The 22,572-nt window shown below is 40.7% G+C and overlaps 1 protein-coding gene across 1 annotated transcript in view; it reads right to left on the bottom strand.

The window, feature by feature from the left end:
- Nucleotides 1-17,677, bottom strand: part of maml3 (mastermind-like transcriptional coactivator 3) — a 163,471-nt gene extending 145,794 nt beyond the window's left edge. Inside the window, 1 exon segment of the mRNA XM_036574839.1 lies at nt 16,908-17,677. Within this exon segment, the coding sequence (XP_036430732.1) occupies nt 16,908-17,342 (435 nt within the window). The 5' untranslated portion in view covers nt 17,343-17,677.
- Nucleotides 17,678-22,572: the final 4,895 nt, after the last annotated feature.

Below are 22,572 nucleotides of genomic sequence, written 5' to 3'. Positions count from 1 at the left end.
TCCTTACACAGTCAGTCTAATCACCTTCTGAAGGTTAATGACACTCCGTGAGAACAGAGGACAGACTATCATAATATCATAATCTCACACACTCAAAGGTTCACACCCTCTCACAAATGTCCACATACCCTCCACAGAGGACATTAAACACTCACACATGCATCAGCTCAGTGGACATATTGATATACTAAAGTTATCAGCCAATACTGGACTCTCGCTGCAGATCGGCTTGGACGATATTAGCCCACTGTGTCCGTTACTGCCGCCTCCATATCAGCTCAGTCATTTCTGTTTTGGCAGAAGTGCGTATTACAACTGAATAAGGCTGAGTTTCCCAACAGCAGTGTGGCACAAAGATCATGATATCATGGGAGAACGAGTGTCTAACAGTTAGCTTGAGCACTACAACATTTTTTGGCAAACTGGTCATAGATTAGCTGTCTATGAGCCCAAATTACGTTGTCATAAAATATCATTTTCAAAAGCCCTGCTAAAGGCTTGAGGGTTCCAAGAGGCCATTTTCTGGCGAATTGATATGCAAGTGGTTGCTGGTGCTATTTTACACCTAAGTGTGTAACACTCAAGGACCCTTTTTAGTCAATTGTTCCTTTTTTCACTTTAAAATATATTTTGACCAGCTCTAATGACAGAACTCTTTAACTGCTACAGGGAGCCAATTCCACAATTGCACCTATCAGCTGAATGGCTCTTTAGTTACTCACTCACAGTTTCTTTTTGTTTAAGTTCACCTAGACTAAGACCATGTTCACACCTGGCATTATTGTATGTCCTGGGTGGACAGTCTTAAGTACAGGTGTGAACAGGTTCCAAGATGATCAGTCAAGCCACCTTCAGAAGTGATCAGGAATGTATATGAACATATATAACATTTGCAGCGTGAAGGCTAAAGCATCCTGATGCGCCCCCAAAAGCAACAAAGGACCACCTAATCAATTGCATCATCACAGCAAATGTGTTCACAATATCTGATCAGAAGTGGTCACTAGAGACGCAGTCAAGACACTTGGAAATGCCAGGTGTCTTGGAAATGTCACTGTCTACTTGATCATATGACTCAACGATGTTAATATGTTAATGTTAATTTTTTTTAAATGGTGGTTATGAGGTTATAGGCACTGTGAATCAAATACAGTTTCTTTTTCATTCAGGTGTAATACTGGGATCTGTTTCTACAGTTCTATTTAAAACAATTTGTGATATTCCTAAAAGTAATAACCATCAACGTAAAAAAAAAAAACTCTGCACAGCTTTCTGTACTGGTAAAAAACTGGGTTTATCAGCCTACTTTGGACGAAGCTGAAATTATCTTATTTGCCAGCAGTTACCTTCTGGCGCCTGAGGAAAATTAAAATAAGAAGCTGGTGAATAAGAATAAGAAGACACACTTTAGCTTTGTCTACCTTGGATGGTCGATTAGCTAAGCTGTTCGAGAAAACAAGCTTGAGCTGGAACAAGCAAAGTTATCACTGCATTCATTTCTAGTTTGGGAACACTTTGGTTTCCCAGACAAGTGCACTAATGATAGGTAAAGAGTGGTGGACTGGATGGTGACAATGTGCCAACACTGCTCGAGTATCAAAACTGCTAATACCTCAACTAAGCTAACTCATTTGTGAAGACATAACCCAAATATCTCACCTTGCATTCACACTGGAAGTGGCTTTTCACCTCTTGTCACCCAAATCGCTGGTCGCTCATCGCCTGTGGGCGTTTCTAAACTTGAGCTGACCTTTGGTTGCCATAGTTTCACAGATGACAAGCAAATGCCATGACAGCACTTCCTACTTAACTGGCTTTTGGCTACAGATCTACACAAAATCAGTTTAAACACAAATCAGATACCTTCCCACTCAGTTCTTGACACAAATTTGATGCGTCCCAGTAAAAATAAAACTTTTGAAAGGAAACTGCTTGTCTATAAATTTTACCCCTGTGCAGTGCATCACTGTTTGTGCAATCTGTATGAGAAGAAAGAGGTGTATGGTCTTTGTGACCGCTGCTGTCTTTTTGTGGCGAAAGCACAGCTTAACTTTGTAACATTGCTGACCCCGCCCACTTTGTGTCACCAACATTCGTGCTGCATTCTGCCACTGAAAATCACCAGCCCTCATTAAAAACGAATGACTTCCAGCCAAACACACATATACAACACGTAATATACACCTTGCAATGTTTTGTTTTATATATATATATTTTTTTTCATGTTTTCTAAGAAAATTACTTCTGCCAGTCATCCCTTCAACAGGAACTGCTGTCTTTTGGGGAAAAAATTATATTTTAAGACTTATCAAATAAATATATTAATTAATTACATAATTGCGAAGTAGTGCTTCTAATTCTGTATCGAAAATGTATCGCATCATGATGTAAAATGGCAATAAGTATTTCGTGATATGTGCATATCTTTACATCCCTAATGGACATCAAATGTAAACAGGGCCTAAAACAGGCATACTTATATTTAAATATGTGAATATTTTGAGCCTGTTTTACGCTTTTGCTCTGCTATTATACATCCCTGTTTCCAAAAAATTTGGGATGCCATGCAGTATGTAAATAAAAACAGAATTCAATGATGTGTAAATCATTTAAACTCTATATTTAACTGAAAGTAGTACAAAGACAGCATATCAAATGTTGAAACTGAGAAATATTTTTGTTTTTTTGTAAAATATATGCCCATTTTGAATTTGGTGCCAGCAACACATTTCAAAAAAGTTGGGACGGGGGCAACAAAAGATTGGTAAAGTTGTGTAATGCTAAAAAACACCTGGTGGAACATCTTACAACTAATTAGGTTAACTGACAGCAGGTCAGTAACATGACTTGGTATAAAAAAGAGCATCTCAGAGAGGCTGTATCTTTCAGTAAAGATGAGGAGAGGTTCACCACTCTGAAAGACTGCACAGGCAACAATTCAAGAAAGACATTTCTCAATATAAAATAGCAAAGAACTTGGGGATTTCATCATCTATGGTACATAATATCATAAAAAGATTCAGAGAATCTGGAGAAATCTCAGTATGCAAGGGACAAGGCCAAAAACTAATATTGGCTGGCCGTAATCTTTGGGCCCTCGAGCGGCACTATATTAAAAACAAACACGATTCTGTAGTGGAAATCACAAAAACACTTCTGAAAACAACTGTCTGTGAACAAAGTTAAAACTCCACCATGCAAAGAAGAAATCAGATATAAACAGGATCCAGAAACGCCACCGACTTCGCTGGGCTCGAGCTCATTTAACATGGACTAAATCAAATGGAAAAGTGGAAAAGTGTCCTGTGGTCCGACAATTCAAAATTTTAAATTCTTTTTGGAAATCACAGATGCTGCATCCGCCAGGCTAAAGAGAAGAGGGACCATCCAGCTTGTTGTCAGTGCACAGTTCAAAAGCCAGCTGTTATGGTATAGGGGTGCATTAGTGCTCATCGCATAGGTGACTTGCACGTCTGTGAAGGCACCATTAATGCTGAACAAAATATACGGGTCTTGGAGCAACATATGCTGCCATCAAGATAACATCTTTTTCAGGAAAGGCTTTGCTTACTTCAGCAAGACAATATCAAACAACATTCTGTGCACATTTCAGCAGTATGGCTCTACAGTAAGAGTGTCTGGGCACTAAAGTGGCCTGCCTACAGTCCAGACCCACCCACTGAAAACAACTGGTGTATTATAAAACGAAAAATATGACAAAGGAGACCCTGAACTATTGAGCAGCTGAAAACCTATACCAAGCAAGAATTGGAAAACATTTCACTTTCAAAACTACAGCAACTGGTCTCCTTAGTTCCCAAACGTTTACAGATTGTTGTACCCCTGTCCAAACTTTTTTGAAACTTGTTGCTGGCTTAAAATTCTAAACAGGAATATATTTTTTCAAAAAACAATAAAATTTCTCAGCTTCAACATTCAATATACTCTCTTTGTAGTATTTTCAATTAAATACTTAATTTAAATGATTTGCACATCATTGCATTCTTTTCATTTTCATTTTACACAGCGTCCCAACTTTTAAGGAAACAGGATTGTACCTATTAAAATGTTAACTGTTAAACACGTTATTCTGTCTAGTGGAGGCTCTGTTGGTTTGCACATTAGTTTATAACTATTTATTTGCGATCACATAGCAATATTTAGGCCAATTTCCAAACACTAGCCTGTAACCAGTACTAAACTTGCTAAAAACATTAGTTAATTTACCGGTTACTAGAAAAAGACTAGGTCTTCTTCAGAAAGCTCAGTTTGTCCATGGTTGACTGTCTACGTTCAACAGTTCAGCTTAAGTAAAATTATCAATAATCTAGCAAATAATTACTTAAGTAAAAATTAAAATATGACTTGAGATTTTTTACTCAATTAGAAGTATAAAAGTGCAACTCACAAATGTACTTAAGATAAAAAAGTATTTCTTTAAAAATCATCTCTAACTCAATTTTTTAAACAGGATATCTTTTTATTGAGGTTTAGAGGTACACATCTATCAAACTGATGAAAATGTTTACTGTCTGTTTATGTCTTGCCTGTAATGACTCGATGCACTAAAGTAACGTCTGTCCAGGCATCTGAATGTAACCGCTACATCATTTAAGATGGAACAGGAAATGAAGCTAACTTCAGCTAGCTTCATTCAGATAAAATAAAGAAGCTGTTAAAACTAAGGTAACGAGCCCATTTTGAAAATGTAGTGAGTAAAAAATACACATTTTTCTTTTGAAATGTAGTGAGTAAAAGTAAAAAGTGTTAAGTGACAGAGATACGTAAAAAATTACTTAAGCATAGTAACAAAGTACTTCTGCTTAGTTACTTACCACCTCTTATAACCACATTGTTCTGTTAGCTGTGTAAGTTTCTTAAAAATACAGGTGGGACGTATACTGGTCTAAAAGTGAATACTGATATGTCACTGCCCCATGATATGGGATATCTACTGTGGATACCATGATTAGCCCAAAAATAAACAGCCGTGTCCCCATGAAAAATTAAGTATGCATAGCTTACGAACACAAACAAACACATACAAAGACATGACATGCAACTGAAAGATTGAGACATCTATTTACATTGCTGGCACAGTTTGTTTTCTGCAAATCCTAACAGACTTTTTTAAATTGTGATATTATAGTGATACTGTCCAGTTAGTGGAAAACGTTGTGAAAGAGAAAAAGGGAAAGTAACTAGTGATGAGTAATGAAAAACATGATTGATTAAACTGCCAGCTCTTAGAGCTGAAGCACTGACACACACACTTTGTCCTATATTCCAGTCTAGCTCATACACTCACACACAGACAGGGCAAGATGCTTACTACTACGAAGCAACACAGAGTTTCTACTTTCTCTGGTGAAAGTGTGAAAACATAACAAATAGGAAGCAGTAATGGTAGTGCTGGGTGATCTATACATTTGAGTTCATATCGCCCACCCCTACTTAACACTGAGGGGAAACCAGCAGTAGGAAAGAGAGGAGGAGGACAGAAAGCACAAAAGGAGGCAGAAGAGCTGGTAAACAAGACAAAGAAAAGCAGCAGTGAGCAGCAGCGTGTTACATGAGGAACATCTTGTACCCTGTATCCATCTGTCCATCAGTGGGCAACATCCAAATAAATTCAGCCACATGACAACCTCTCGAAATGTCCCTTCAAAACCCCAGAGTAACAGAGCTTGGAGACTGACCATTGTGCCATAGAGTTTGAAGTGTGTTATAAGATGTTAAGAGCTGTTTTCTGTGTCATTACATCATATCAGTAAAGAATCACTTCATTTGAATCACTGTACAAAAGTAAATTCCTACTAAAAACCTGTCAGGTTCAAATAAGGAGACTTTTATTATAGAAGAAGCTTTGGCCTCCAAGACAGAACGGAAGCGCTACACGCAAAAAATGCAGCATTAAAAGGAAGCAGTCCAGTGAACCAACTTCTGGTCCTCCTGAAATCGGTGGTCTGGGGATCGCTTCCAGCAAACTCTGGTACGGTCCACTGCGCGTGTGAAAGCTATCCAATCCCAGCGCCATGTGTGGGGTTGTGTGTTGTAGCATGACTGTTTCAACTTGTCACGTCACTTCCTTTTTCAAGTTTCGTGATGGCGGAGAAAGTGCTGTTGTAGACAATTTTTGGTGACAGAATGCCTCAGATATATGGAGCAAATGGCCAACTCATAACAACTCTCAATTGTTTCAGTATATAAATGATCAGGTTCAAATCAAAGGCACAATGAAATGTCATGCATCCAAAAAGTGCTGATCTTTGCCCAGTGAGTGTTTGTATACAAGGAAAAAACTTAAAAGCAGCAGATAGATGAAGCTAGTGCCTATAATTTAGCAAACCTACACAAAGAAAAGTATAGAATTGGGCATTCCATGGTTCGGATGGGGCCCTCACCCCCAGTACGAGCCCTGAATCAGTCCTGGGTGCGGACTCACATATTCAGAAAAAGTGTGAAATCGCTGTAAAACTCCAACTTCAGCAGCTGACTACTTCAGCTGAATTAGCTATTGCACTACTGCAATACTTGCTAGCCAAACTACATGCTAACCAACCGCTTAAATTTGTTTTGCCTCCTTCTTTTAAATAGAGCTTTTACAATGAGTCAGTCAACATGTGGCTTGAGTGCCCATCTCTGGTTAGTAAAGCTTAACAGCAAATGTCAGTGCACAACAAAAGGCTCACTGTTTCAGGATATTTGTTAGAGTGGAAATTGTTAATTAACTGGAAATCTGCCCAAGAATAATGAGAGACTTCATGGACGTGTCTAAATGTTCAGTCAGACAAGACGTGAACATCTGAAAAATGAATAAATCATCAGAAGTACCATTGTAATGATTTTAACTCCTTAAACTCTGGGCTCATTTAAATTATTACCATTGAGATATATTATTCACTAACTACTTTAAATTATTTGTCAAGTAGTACAGAATTACTATTTAAGCGTGGGTCCACATACGGGCCACATTTAAGGGGTTGAAAATGCTATTTCTGTGTGTATAAACCACACCAGCACAAGTAAACAAAGTTATGGAGTTATGATATATGGAGTCTGTTTTGTGACTTATTTTTACAAATCTAAAGCAGCTCACTGTCTCACAGCCACCTTGCTTATCCTACTGCTACATGGTCAAATATGACTGACCAAATCAACTTTATGGTTTCTGGGGTATGATTTCTTTGCTAATAGATTTGCACTATATGCACAGAGTGAATGTGCACAGTGTACTAGTATAGTGAGAATGGCTGCTAGTTGCTAGTATGGGACAATGACATGTTTTCCTGGTGACGCTCCTGGTGACTGCTATGGCCGATAACGATGACGTCACCCCCACCTTCGTCATCACCAAGGAAGTTCCTCACATGCAAACTGTGTCCACCCAACACTAAGAGCGACGTTCAGGATGTGGCGAAATGAAAATGACCCAGGCTCCTCAACTTTCTATTTTTGTGGATTCTCTTATGTTGGTACTTTAAATGTGTGTTTATGAACGAGAGATACTGTTGATGAGTAATCAGAAACATGACTGATTAAGCCGCCTGCTCTTACAGCTGAGACACTGGTGCACATTCATACACTTTGTCCTACATTCCAGTCTAGCATGTACACTCACACACAGGCAGGGACGGATGCTAACCATCATGAAGCAATACAGAATTTCTGCTTTCCACTAAGAAAATGTAATAAATGTATCGCTGACAAAAGGAAGCAATATGGGTAGTGCTAGGCAATTATGTCTATACTGGTATACCAATATTAGTGCTACACAATGGTACTGATTCTTAGTTTTAAAATGACTAGCATTATAGCAATATTATAACAATGGTAACTTTTTATTTAATAAAACAGGGATCGTCCTCATTAGGGCCCGACCAGTGTAAACATTTTGTGGCACATACCGATACCAATTTTAAGAGACTAAGAACTCTGATAACAATAAAAATATCAGCTGATATAATTATATATTTATATTTGTCACACTTTTTAAACTCAAGCAACACAAACTCACAGTCTTAAAGAATTTAAATCCTGTAGCAGTGGGGGTGGGGCTAACTACAGTTTCCTGACGTTTTGGTTTCTGTTAATTACCCCTTAATTTTCATTTGTTCTTGACATAAAAAGGTAGTTGTATTTTATTATCATGTTCAAATTCAATGGTTTAGTCTACATGGCTGTGATATTTTTCAAAGGGGGTGCATTTAGGGGTCCCCAAAGGCACAAGCAGAGATCTCAAATTCATATCCCGACCAAAAAAGGTTGCTAATCATGAGCATGTTGTCAGATATATTTTTTGCAGATTGCCCCAGCTGACCCAGATACTACTGGTGTACGTTTAAGAGAACAAAATGATCCAATCTAAACAAGCTATGATAGATTTATAAGACTTTATTTAGAATAGAATATTAGTACTCAGTATGGCTTCATTATCTTTATACATTAAAACTTCCACATCTTCAATACTGTTGTTTTGGGGAGGATTTTTACCCAATCTTCTCCCCTATTTCTCCCTTCATGTCCAGTTCCACTGTCTAACTAGGTCTCCCACAATCACACTATGATGCTATCCCCTAGCACGTGCTTCCTGTAAGACTTCCTCTAGCCACCACATTTTTTCGACCTGCCGCTAAAGCAACACCATTGGACAGATGAACACGCTTGGAGGAGACCACTAACTGCCAATTCTGTTATGTTAGCCAACAGACACCTAGTACTGTGCTGAGTGAAGAGGAGAGGAAGGACCCACTGCCCACCAAAAGAATAATAATACTGAACTTTACCAATACCAACCTGAACTAAATATCTATTTGTGGGTGTAAATCACTGCTGTCCAAAGAAACACACATATCTCCAAAAAGCGAACGTTACAGGAGAAGCCAAAAACATTCTTTACTTTTAATGTACGTTAATGTAAAGAGATTTTATTCCGAGCTATTTTGGAGCATTTCCATGGTCGATTCATTGTGAAATGTTCACTCTAGGTAAAGGTTGGTTGCTGTGTTTAAATAATGTAGAAAAATAAAACTAAAATAAATGATACTTATGTTTTTTTGTAAAGGGACGATACGATTGTCTACATATGCACGTGTGCTTAATCCTTTAAATGGCCAAAGCGGGCAGGCGGCCTCAAAGTTTTATTACACACTTCTATATTCTAAGAACAGCTCAGCCAGTTTGCATTGAAGTCCCTGTAGTTACTGAATAATAAGCCTTAGTATATAATAAGTATGGGATTTTCAGGGGTGAAATGGTATGTATGTGATTTCCGCCTCTTCCCTTCAGCACCTGCTTCCTCATTGACTCTCCCATTGAGAGATAGCGTGACAATATGCAGAAACATGCATATGCAGTCCATCAGCTGACCTGAGATGAGTCTCAGAATACAAGACATTGAGAGTTTTGCTTTGAAAGCTTTGTCCAACTGGTCCTGGGTCTGTTGTTAAGTGCAAGAAAGTAGGGCAGATTACATGGTGGGCATTTACTGAAGCAAATGCTCACTTTAATGAATAAGTGTCCTACACAAGGAAGTATGCAATTTCTTTTCTCTTTCTTTCTCTCTCTCTTTCAGAAAAAGGAGAAAAGAAAAAAGTTCTTTGTGTTAGTGCCTCTTGTGTGTTTCGTGCAGAAATGGCACACAGGGGCAGCTTCCTCTTTAGAGGTTTACAGTAGGGAAAAGAGTTAGTTTAACTGCTGTGTTTTCTGTCTATACTGCTTTATTCATACAGTGCATTTTGTACCAATAAGCTTAACAGGACCAAAAATGTAAGCACCTACTGTACAGTGCTATGTGTAACTCAAGGCTATGTAAAATACTAGCATATACCAAAGGGTTTCCGATAAACTGCCTGATAACTGCCTACCTCAGGTCTGAAGAGTTAGGAGCTGAAAGATGGAAGTGAAAGCTGAGGAGCGATGTGTGTGTGGGGGCCTGTCTGTTTCTTATGCAGTGATCAGTGAGTTTGTTTCACTTTTTGAATGAATTCTACACACATTTTTAAAATGTTTTAAAATAATAAAATTAAAAAATGGGAAGTTGCACTTCCTGTTGTTAGTTAATTAAAGTACAAACAAATATTAAAAAAGCTCACCAATAATAGCTTAGTACACTGGAATATTTTGTCTACAAAGCTATTATTGGTCAGTTTCTTTCATATTTATTTGTATTTTTACTGACTAAAAACACAAAGTAGGGGAGAGTGGGGCACAAACTAACATGGGGTAAAATATAATCCAACTTTTTTATGCTCCAAAACAGGTACAAGCAGAACGTGCTTTTGGTGGTCGTATTTCCAAAACAACGCCGTCTGCAAATTTTGACAGACATTTCTCCAAATTCTCCATGTAGACTGTTTTGATCATCAACTCACAGAATTCACACCTATACTGTTTAATCAGCCTCTTGGTGGTCGTAATGTAGCAATGTTTTGAAGTATGTAAACAACCCACAGTGACAGCGGTCAGCCCAAGCAGCCACATCGTTGTGGTGCAGCATCACACAAGCAGCCAGTGCAGGCAGCCTCGCAGCTGCAGTGTTACAACCTCCACTTGACAGGGTTAGTTTTAACAGTGTTACAACTAAGACTCACAAAGTGAATGACAGAATCAGTCCATGTGCCAACATATAAAATCAAAACGACTCATCAACACAGATGTAGTGTAGATGTCATTTAAATAAGCACATTTTAGTTTTATTGTGCTGACATTCTCTGTTCTACTTTTTACTTTTTTGCCAAAAATGAATTTGCCAGTGTCTCACACAGGCTCTTTTGACCAGTCATATTAATTCTGATTAGTTCAAAAAGCGTAGACATAGGTAGCACTGAATTGTGTTTGCGTAAATTTATCAGACCTTTTAGAGACTGTTACAACTTGGTTTCATTTGTTTTGTATTGGTTGTGTGTATGTATTGATATTTCCTCACTGGCCCAGGAGTTTGCCATCGTACTCACTGAGATAGCAGCCAAGAGTGACTATTCCCTTGGCTCAGAGGCTGCTTGGGCTGGCTGTTTCAGCTGGCCACTAGAGCGGCTCTACACCACAGCTACAAGGCCGCCTGAACCAGCAGTCTGAGCGACGCAACACTGCAGCTACATGGCTGCCTCGACTGCTTGCTTGCGCTACACCGCAGCTGCGAGGCTACTTGGATGGCCACTTGATTGACGTGACAAGGTAAGTACATGTCCGCCTGGGCTGGCCATTTGTTTGGCGCTACATCGCAGCTACATGGCTGCCTGGGCCGGCCAACCGACGTTACAGTGCAGCTATACGTCTGCCTGGATTGATGGAGTTTGGCTACATGAACAACACCACACCACAGCTACCAATCTTCTTGGACCGGTCTCTGAGGCAGGCATCCAGCCCAGGAAAGCCTACGACATATTTTCGAGGCCCCCTAGGCAGAGAGAGACCTTCCACCATGTTTAAAAACTTTTTCTGTTCCAGCTAAGTGACTCTATATTGTGGTCTGGGGAGTTTTCCTTCCACCAGCTAAGCAACTGTGTGTATGTGTATGCATGTGTGTTGTGGGTTGTTTTCTTTATTGTTGATTATGTATTTTGTTACTTTTGTTATGTGTTTTGGTTTTGATAAAGGTGCTATATAAATTGAACATATTATTATTATTATTATTATTATTATTATTATTATTGCTCTTTAGTATGTTACTATTAACTCCACCTATGGGGGCTTCCACCCCTAAATTATTTACACATGGTATGTGCTCTAAACAAAGTTTATGTTTTTATTTGTAGCAGAGACGTGAAGGTAGCTTGTATAAAAATATGATATGAAATATGTTTACTATGATTTAGAAAAAAACTAAATGTGTTAGTTCGTGCTGCACTCTTTCCTGCAATTTAGGCTCTTATGGTTGCATTCATTTTCATGTTCTACTGTGTTAGTATCTTTGCTTTTGTCATTGAGTGACTTTCAGCTGTTCATTTACTGTTTTATTTTTTATAGTTTTTGTCACTTTTCCGTCTTTCGTATGCTGCCTTCATAGCCAGAGCTCACTTTTCAGGGATTTTTAATCTCTATGTGACTGCTCTGCCTAAAAAAGGTAAAATGAAATAAAATAAAAAGTGCTAGAAAGTAAAAAGAAAAGTAAGCAAAAAAAAGCCAAGGCCTCAAACGAAGCAGGGACAAAAACTAGAGAAACTAATCTTTCAGTTTCTTCTCCCACATTTGCGAAATAAACAACTCCCAAGTTAAATAAATGGCTGTGGATTCTATGACCACTGAACACTGACACACATACACACCAAACAAAAACACGGCGTACACAGCGGTAGCTGTGCTGTCGGAGTCTCTGACGTCACACTGCTCGTGTGACGCTGCCAACTCACGAGTTAAATTTAGATCCTGGGCACTGGTCCCAGACACTGCAAAACAATGTGATACCATGAGTACTGCTTTAGTTGGAACGAGTGCACGCAGACACACACACACACACACTCCAGCCCTGCACCAGGCCTCAACAATTGCTGAATACACACCCAAATATGTGAGCATGCATGCAGACACAAACACACACACGCAGATGTTTCAAGAACTCAGAACTCCAGCTAGAGTTTTAGAAAAGGACAACAATATATGTTTATGTAGAACAGCTGTACAACAACTGATCAACAAACAGATCTACAAAGCTGATTCTGAGGCAGATAACAGTGCACACCAGAGGGACACTCTGAGGCTAAATCAACGGCTTAGCACACTATGCAGGAAGAAACAAATCATTCGGTTCTCTGTCTTAGAGTCCGTCAGTATTGTTGTTTGTAATACCAGCTAAATGTTTCATGTTTAAATGTGAATGATTAAGCCAGCACAATTATACTTAAGTGCCGACCTCAATGTTGTGGTAGGCACCTATTACAGCAGAAATAAAACACAATTGGAGCATCTACTGGCATTTGACAAGAATCAGGGCTCAAGCAGGACTTCAGATCTAACAATGGCTATTTAGCAGCTCTCATTTAATGTTTATAAATTAGTTTAAAGGAAAAGTAAGAAATATATATAGATATATATATATATGACATCTTTGAAGGCATGAACTTTACATTAAACTGCAGGTTTTTTATTAGGGATGCACTGAGCTGATACCTAACTCTAGATATTGACTGATACTGAGTGCTGAGTCGATATTTTTTTCTTCTTCAGTTTAAAATTTACACACCTCATATAAAGTACTGCTACAACTATAGAGCTGATCCTAAAATATCATATATATACTTACATGTTTTGGTATTTAAGGCAAATAGCCCCCCTGGACATGTATTTAATATTCAACCAGTGTAGCTGATCACTATAGACATCGTAACTATCATACTATTATTATTAGACACACAACTAAAAACAGTATTGACAGTGAATCAGTCACATCCGTCCAAGAGCCAATCTGTTCAATAAGGTATTGGTGCTAATACTGAGTTCCTTATTCTGTTATTATACAGTAACTACTATAAACTAATATGCAATATTCAGTAGCGTCTCTGAAACCAAAAAGAAATTTGAATAGTTGTGGGAATAAGGTACGAAAGTGTGTCCTTTAAGAGTTTATGCTAACCCAAGAACCCAGCTCAGCTCCTCTAATATAGGCCTCTGGAATCAGCAGACGTAGTACTGTCAATATGTCACACACAGTAGCAAACAGCTAGATCTATCTTGCTTTCTTCTTAGTCATTTACCATAAATCTCACTGTGACACACTCTCACACCAAGTCATGCAGTGTAGGCATCAACACTTCGCTTATACTCACTGACTCACCAGCATGCACTAGGACTGAACAAACTAACAGAAGCACCATATAAAAACTGACTCTAACTTTGAAGTAACTAAATAATAATTAAACAGGCTGCTAACTATGCGTAAGTGTGCACTTTGATATGACTTTTCGAAGCAACATGAGGCTAAGAGGCTAAAAAAAGGTTGAACAGTTTGCATGGTTAGGGCAAGTGCGTTGGTCACAAAGGCTGCATGATTTTTTAACATGTTAAGGGAAACAGTCTCTTAAAATGTAGTAACATACCTTCACAAACTGCATCAGTAGCAGCAAAAAATGTGATTGCACATCGAAGCCTATCAACAGGGATAGCTGGGGCGCTGGAGCAGGACATATGACCAAAAGAATTACCACACAACTGAATCTTCACCTCTGTGACCCAGCCTCAGTAAACAAATATACATTGTGAGCTTCACAAAGCTCAAACTGAATTCATAGCAGGCCTGTAATTCTCAAACCACTTGCATCCAGGGCCAAGGTACATAAAGGCGAAAGATGCATGGGAGGAAAAAAAACTAACATGTGTGTTTAACTTTAATTCCTTTTTCCTTTGTTTTTACCTTTGGAGAATGTCTTCAAAACTCAGTATCTGTTGCCAGCTGTTAAGCATGGTGTTAGATCCATAACTACATGTGCAGTTATCTTGTGGGGATCATTAGGGTTGGTCAACTTCTCTGCATAGTTGTGTAATGACAAGGAATATGAGGCCATTTTACAGTACCAGTGCACTCTATAGTGCAAATACTGTGCCCCCCATGATGTTTCCATATATTTAAAGATGATCATGACCCCCAACACACACACACACACAAATCCCAAATCCAAGAGTGGTTTCATGAACACCAAGTCAAACACCTTCCATGGCCTACCCAATCTAAACATCATTAAACCTTTATGGCAAGCTCTGGAGCACAGAGTGCAAAGCAGATTTCCGCTTCCTTCATCTCTCAAAGAACTGAAGACTTTTGTTCTTGAAGAATGGCCCAATATCCCATTACACTCAGTTCAGGACTTGTATGACAGCATTCAAAAAATGATAAAAGCTCTTCTGAAGGAACATGGTGGCCCTGTACTTCACTAGCAGCTCTGAATGTATTTTAGGTGTCTCTGCTATTTTGTCTACCCCTTCTTGTGTAAACGAAAACACAGTTTTGCACACTGTGTACATTATAAATCGGCAAAGACTGACAATTCAGTGCCTGGTAGAGACGCAGGGCACAGGGTGCTAAAGTGAGTATCTTAAGAATCTCTGACAACAAGAACATGTGAACATTTTGAAATGCTCAAGAGAAACTGGAGCCCCAAGAGTCTGCTTATGAGAAACAACATTACCAGCATGTGCTGGCTCTCTGGTGAGGTTCAAGAGGTGCACAACAAGCTTAATGTGGACAGACGAGTTTAAAAGAGCTAGGACGATTAGATGTTAAGCACAGGTCACGTTTAAGGTAATTATATGAATCAGACAGCTGATTATTTCTTCAACATAAATGAGAGCTAGAACACTGAATGTAGATGGACAGACTATTTTAACAGTATAATACTGTCACCAAGATGAGGATATGAAAATAGGAGAATGCATGAACCCGGCAGTCGAGTATTTCTTCGTCAGTATAATGTCACCAAAAAGAAGGTGAGAAGATTGGTTAACAAGGGTCTGTGATTTTTCTCTTTCTTTCACTGGATTGACTCTGTGATGTTTTGCTGCAGCTTAAGACCCTTAAACCGACTTGATACAGCCACCTAGCTGCCGTACTGAGGCTTGAGAAAGAAAAAAAACAACAGAGGGGGGCTGCTGTCTCTTTAAGCCGCGATCCCTTCAATTTGAAGCATTTGTTGGCCACCAGTTAATGGCCGGGCTCGGTGTAATGTCCACATTGCTCAGAGGGAGGTCCTCCTCCTGTTAGCATCGCCATCATCCGTCGCCTTCAGACTTCAGAGAGCCTGTGAGAAATCACTTAACGTTTTCACAGACGCACCGACCACCCACCGACACAAAAGGCAAGTTTTACACACGGAGAAAACGCGGGCAGACTTCGACGTACCTAAAGTACCTCCTTTTTAAGTCATACTGATTAAGCTAAGGATTGAAACGGATTAGCTTAGATAGTTTACCCCCTCACAGTACCTCAAGCAGCCTATACTCAAGTTTATATGCATTATAAATGACTTTTGAGTTAGCAGGAACGTTAATGCTAACGCTACATAACTGACGGAAGATGTGTTTAGCATCACAGCTAAGTTAGCGTTAAGTGTCGCGAACGCCCAATGCTAACAAACTGATTTTCTTCTGTGAAGCCACTGATGTGTAGCTATTCCTCATTTCTCCACCAGATCACCTCCCTGCTTATATTTTGCTTAAAACGACGAGACATTTGTGATAAAGGCGAGGTATAAAACTGAGCTGAGCAGTAAAAATATAATCTCCAAAAATGACAGTTTTACTATCCAGGGATAAACAACTGTCCGACACGAGCGGACTGGTTTCAGGTAACGTTATCACACAGAGCAGCAGTGTAAACGGAAAACACAAAGTTCCTCACAACCGATAAAGGTGACACCGAAATGTTCGTCGGTTAAAGGTAAAATGCGAGACTGTCGGCTTTCCGACGCAAAGGGGCTGGAAAATATTCACCAAAACGTGTTAAACGAGTTTGTAGAGCAGTAAGTAGGTGGAGAGCAGACGGGTGATATCACAGTCTGTGTAACTTTTGAAATAGCTCAGCTGGAGAGAAAAGTGGCGAAAAGCCTGAACAAGTCACTCACAACTGCATGCAAACTACCAAACACCAGAGCCCAGGCACTGCACTCACTGCACTGTGTCTGCCGGGGTCGAAACTCGCCGTTTAAAGGGGGTAAAAGGTGAAGGAGTGGGCTACTCTCAAATCGAAACGTCCCTTTTCAGTGAGCAGGTAACGTTAGTGCCATTTTCGAAAGTGCAAAACCCCACAGCGGTGTCTGAGAGAAAAGTTTGTGTTCACACCTGACAGTCAAACCGCGCTGGCTGCAGCTGCAGAGCGGTGTAGTTACCCTGCAGACACGCCGAAACCAAGAAACCAAGACTGCTAGAAGAGAGATAATACAGTGGAGTGTGTTGGATCCACACTTGCAGTGTAAACTCACCGCTATCAGTGTGCTGCTCCTCTGCTCGGCTGCAGCGGCGGCGGCCGGGTCCGGCTCCTGCTGCTGCTGCTTGCACTGCTTGCTGCCGCCGCTGGCTGCCTTCTTCGCCCTCTGCTCCAGGCTGCGCTGGTAAAGCGCCGCGGTCTCCCGGCGCTCGATCTCCAGCTGCTCGGCGTGGGCTTGCTGGTAGCGGGTCTCGCAGTTGACGTGGTGTCGCCGGCAGCCCTCGATCCTCTGCCGGAGCCTCTCCACCACGGTGCTGTGCTTGGGGACACCGGTGCTGCTGCTGTTGTTACCGGCGCTGCCGCTGTTAGCACCACCGCCGCCGCCGCTGCTGCTGCTAGCGCCAATAGCAGCGTTCAGGTTGACGGCGCTGTTAATGCAAAGGCTGCCGCCGCCGTTGGCGGTAGCGGGGCTGGCGAAATCTCCCATCATCTGTGCGTGACTGCACAGCGCAACGTTTCGGGAAGAACTTTTAGGTTTTTTTTTATTTGGTCAAAAGCTTGTTTTACTCACTCCCTCTCTCCCCTCTCTCCCCTCTCCAAAATCGGCTCAGTTTGGCCGGGGATCGGGGGGGAGGGAGGGAGAGAGCCGGAGAGAAAGAGCCGGGACTTGGAGAGCGGATCTTCCGGAGCGCTCACGCAGCTGAACGGGGCAATATCGCCGTGTCCGCCATCCGCTAATCGCTCCAATACAGAAAGTAACGTTAGAGGACCAGGGGTCAGTCCACCGTCTTTCTGCCCCCCCACCCCGAACCCCTCCAACCCTCCCACCCCCACCCCCCCTCTCTCGCTCGCCGGAAGGCTACACTCTCACCCCTAACGCGTGAGACATCCGGAGGTTACTCTCGACCACCATCACCATCATCATCATCTTCATCATCACCACCACCGCCCCGCACCGCCTCTCGCCTGCTTGCCTTGTCCTTGTCGAGAGGCGAGAAAAAAGTTTCGCCGTCTGCAGCGAACACGCTCCAGAGTAGTTTCGTGAACTTGCATGTCATTAGTTTTTTAGTTTGTTTTCGTGGTCTGTCGAAAATGCTGAATATGCTAAAAAATGCTCCACGCTTTGAAACCAAGATGTGCACTTTTTCAGACAAGAAAAGAAAGCGAAGAAAGTCCCCAGACTTGCCACCATCACAATAATCAAGCGCTCCCCTCCTCCATGGCAGCGGAGTGATATCAGGACAACAAGCCGAGAGCGTTTGGGTTTTTTTTTTCTACCAGTATTCGGGCAGCCCCCGCCCTCCCGCGCTCGGATTGGCTAATAGTTCACATTCACAAGCCATCCGCCAATCGAAGGAGGCCAGACGCAACTAGCCAATCCGAGAGTGGGAGGCGGGACACTACTAACCAACCCGAGCGGGGTTTGTCTGAATACAGGTGAGAAAACAAATAGTAACGCAGGCAGAGCGAAAACCAACTCCATTTAAAACCCGGAGTGGATCGTCGCCCAATGGACCGGGATTCGCGGCTTTTTTACTATTAGAGGCTAACGGCGAGCTGAGTTTCTTTACTTTAGGCCTGTGTAAATGATTGTGATGCAAAAAAAAGAGAAGGATAAAATGTAATGTTTTGCTCACCACAGTGCATAAGTGTCAGTCCACGATGGAGAAATATCGGTGGCATATTATGGAGGCTTGTTTGTACAGTCACTTATAGCCTTCCTTTATCTACCGCACACTAGTGTATTCTTAATGTGTGCATATAGTCAGTGATGTTTACAGAAAACAAATTATTAATCTGACATATCCATAGCACATTTTTATAAGCTTCACCAACGATTCATGATTCAGTTACTAGGTGCTTGTTTTGTGCTAAAAGCTTTTGCTCTGTGCTCTGCAGCCACAGTGCAAATTTATACAGTTGAATCTGTAATGCAGTAAAACAATTATGCATGACTGTTACTGACACTGAATGCTAAATGAAAGCAGATAGTACAGAAGAATCTGTTCTTGAGCCCTCACTTCTCACTGACAGTGTAGGCATACTCCGTTCGCACGGTGTTTGTCTGCTCCTGTTTGAGCTCATGCTGTGTGTACATGGAGCATCCAGTCTCTTATGACATTCTTACAGTTGTGAAAGATGCCATTGTGTTTTGAACGGAGTGGAATTTAGAGGGTCCTCCCACAACTTTGGAGTGAAATGAAACGTGTCTGTATGAGTAAACACAGCGATAAGTGTGTAAAAAATCAGAAATAGCACGATCAGACAAGACCCTGAAGCAGATGTAGTCAGCGAATGGTAATACTGGTAATGTGAGTTTGTTATGGTGCAGCCATCTCGTCCAGTCTGCTGAGTGCTGTTGGAATGACTGGAATGTTGTTCACATATTCCCCCTCTCTCTTTCTCTGTCTTTCTGACACCACTCCCAAATACGACTACCCTCTGCCCTTTCCATCTCCTGTTTCTCTTTCTGTTCATGCTCTTCTCCTAAGATCTCTTCATAATTCTCCAAAAGTTCTTGGGTCTAAACTTCTAGCCTTTTTTCCAGGCCAGAGTGTCGCTGCATGTTGTTTGACCCACGAAATGGAGCATTTTGTAAAGTAAGTCAAATCAAAACATGTTCACCAATACACAAACATACAAATGCAAATATGCTTTAACAACAGAACAAGTATCATCACTATCCTAACTAAATCACAGGAAGGGAGAAGTAAAACAACGATTAACACAAGTTCATTCCAAAAATTTTGGAACATTTCTGTTGGTGTGCTTGTCCTTAAACATTCACACAATATAAAGAGCAGATGGCGTTTTCAAATGGTGTAAAAAAAAAAATCTAAAAATAAAAAATAGAGTTATGAGAGATTGATATGACAGCAACAGTATATTTGAAAATACATTTTCCTGGAATACAGACTTTGACTGAACCAATCAAATACTATTCCTAAAAGCTTTGCTGGGAATGAATATCACATGTTCAAAAAGAAGGGGGAAAAACATCTCCTTTCACTTCGCACACTGTGGTCAGGTATACCATTGTAAACCCCTTAAATGGCCATTGGCCCACCGGTGGGCTCAAAGTTTTATTACACACTTCTATAACCTAAGTATAGTTTTGCATTGAAGTTCCTGTAATTACTGAATAATAAGCCTTCGTATGTAATAAGCCTGGGATTTTAAGGAGTTGAAGTTTATGTAGTGTTATGAAATAGTACATTTCTTTAACTTCCTGTATGCTTATTCTGAATAAGAAACCACACCAGACTGCCCCACCAGAAAAGAGTAACAGTCATGCCATTATAAGACTGTTTACACCTTAAATTAACATGTGTTTATAGTGATCAAATCACGTTCGGACGTCATTTGCCCACATAAAAAACAGGTGTAAACACACCCAACACACACTGTGATCATATTTGGAGTGGGTGGAGTCATACTGTAGCCAAGTGCCTGGTCCGAGTGAAGTGTCATAGCCAAGCTTGTTGATTTGTATGGTAACAAGGGAAAAGCGTAAACAGAAGTAAAGCAGAAACCATGTATGTGTTGATGTGCTTTTTAAGTGAGGAAGTAAAATCAGACCTCATCTGGTCACACTGGCGACACATTTTAGTGAAAAGTATAAATGGAATTTGGCCAAAGCATATCCAGATATGATCTGTACATGAAACATGGTAATACAGGGTGTAAAAACCTTGTAGTAGACTTATAGTAATGTCAGGACATGTACTTGCAGAGCTATAGCCTGTCTGTATGTTCTTGACAAGTTCCTCATTTTTCACAGGGAAGTCGTGGTCAGTTTAACACACTAGAAGACTGTAATTACAGCCTAATTGTTATACTACTTAATATGCTTTGTAATCCTTTCTTTCTTTGCTTGTTCTGTACTGGACTTTCACTGAAAGCTTCAAAGGCCTTGAAATATTACCTACTCTCTGAACCTTATGCAGACTATTACTGTCGATTTACTACACTATTTAAATGTAATTGTGTAAGTTACACGTGAACTACACATACATTCTGCTAATACCCGGTGGGATTTCTTTCTGTAATGCTGATTGTAAAGCTGCTTTGTGACAACACCTGTTATACAAAGTGCTATATAAATAAACTTTGCTTGCTTGCTTGCTAACATTCTGTATCGACAGGTTGAAGTCTGCACTTTGGGCTTCTTTTTTGTCAGGAAATGACAAAAACATGGAAAAACATAATGGATGGTTTTTTCTTTCCATAAAACAAGGCTGCACACCCAACACCGTCATTCAAATTCTAATAATAATCAAACATCTCCTCTTCTGCTTACAGTCACAAATGTGGAAAGGATGAAAAGTTTAGATTATGCACTTTCCACAGAATTTCTCCACTTGTTTCGAAGAGCTTTGGCAATTAATAGAAGCATTAAAAAATGTTTTTGCTGTTGCTGGCATTAACTACAATTTTAAGGGTTAGCAGTAGCAGATGAAGACAGATGGAATGGAGACTACATCTCAGATTTTGACGTCATGATGATGCAGCTACAGCCACATGGTGAAGGGGCACTGGAAGGCTTTTATCAGCCACTCTCTCTCTTTATCTTACCTTACCTTCTTTTTCTAACATCTCTACATCAGTATACTAACCTTTCCTGCTCCATTCATTCTCATTTCCTCTACTTTCCATTCGTTCTCTGCCTTTATTTAAAACTTTCATTCGTCCCTCATCCTTTCATTCTGCAGCCTTTTCCTTTGCCCCAGAGCAGTAAACAGAGAAAGAGAGTTGATGGACGAGAGGATGAGGACGTGCAGAACTGGAGAGAAGAGTGTGCTTTTGCTGCCTTTATGTGTATCGAAGAAATGGTCATGCCAATAAAACACCTTTGACTTAAAATAAAAAGTGTGTGTGTGAGAGAGAGAGAGAGAGTTTCAGTCAGTGCCTCCATGAGTCCCCTGTGCTCTGTTGTAGCAGAGCTGTGTGAGACACTTTAAATATTTAATGTGGCCACCCAAGCATTAGACCACTGATAAACACAGAATCAATGAAGCTGATATATTGTCTATTCAAGGAGAGAGAGAGAGAGAGAGAGAGAGAGTAAGATGAAAAGGAGTGAGTGGCAGTGATTTGCCAGCTTTAATACAGCCTCTGTGTGTGTGTGTGTGTGTGTGTGTGAACGCTCTGCAGGAATATTAATATGCTTTTTATGTTCAAGGGAATAAAAATGGAATTACCTACCGGCTGCTCAGAAAGTCTCTGTGAATGTGTGTGTGTACCAGAGTGGAATATTCAGTGAGTGGTGTAATGTGGTGACAGTTGTGTACATGTGTGTGTGCATGTGTGTACACGTGTGTGTGCGTGTGTTTGTGTATGGTATGTGACTGGGGTGAGTAGGTGGGTGTGTGTTTGTGTGTGGTTTTGTGTGGGCACACAGCAGACTGGATACGTGACTTCCTGTGTAAGTGCCTTGTATGTACGCTGTACTCAGTGTGTGTGTGTGAGAGAGAGAGAGAGAGAGAGAGAGAGAGAGAGAGGGAGAGGGGTTTTCTGACTCATTCCCTCGGTATTCAAAGAAAGATCTGATCCCTCAAGATGAAGAATTAATGAGACTCTTCAGGACAAATGGAGAGAAAGAACAGAATAAGGGAGGGGAAAGGACAAATAAAGACAGGACGGCCATCTCTGCACCTCACAGCTCACAGGTGAGCTGGCACTTTGTGGTGTTCTGTAGCTCTCCCAAACACACACACACA

The sequence above is a fragment of the Colossoma macropomum genome, unplaced genomic scaffold (assembly GCF_904425465.1).
Source record: "Colossoma macropomum unplaced genomic scaffold, Colossoma_macropomum, whole genome shotgun sequence".
Taxonomy (NCBI): Eukaryota; Metazoa; Chordata; class Actinopteri; order Characiformes; family Serrasalmidae; genus Colossoma; species Colossoma macropomum.
This window is presented reverse-complemented; position numbering and strand designations above follow the sequence as displayed.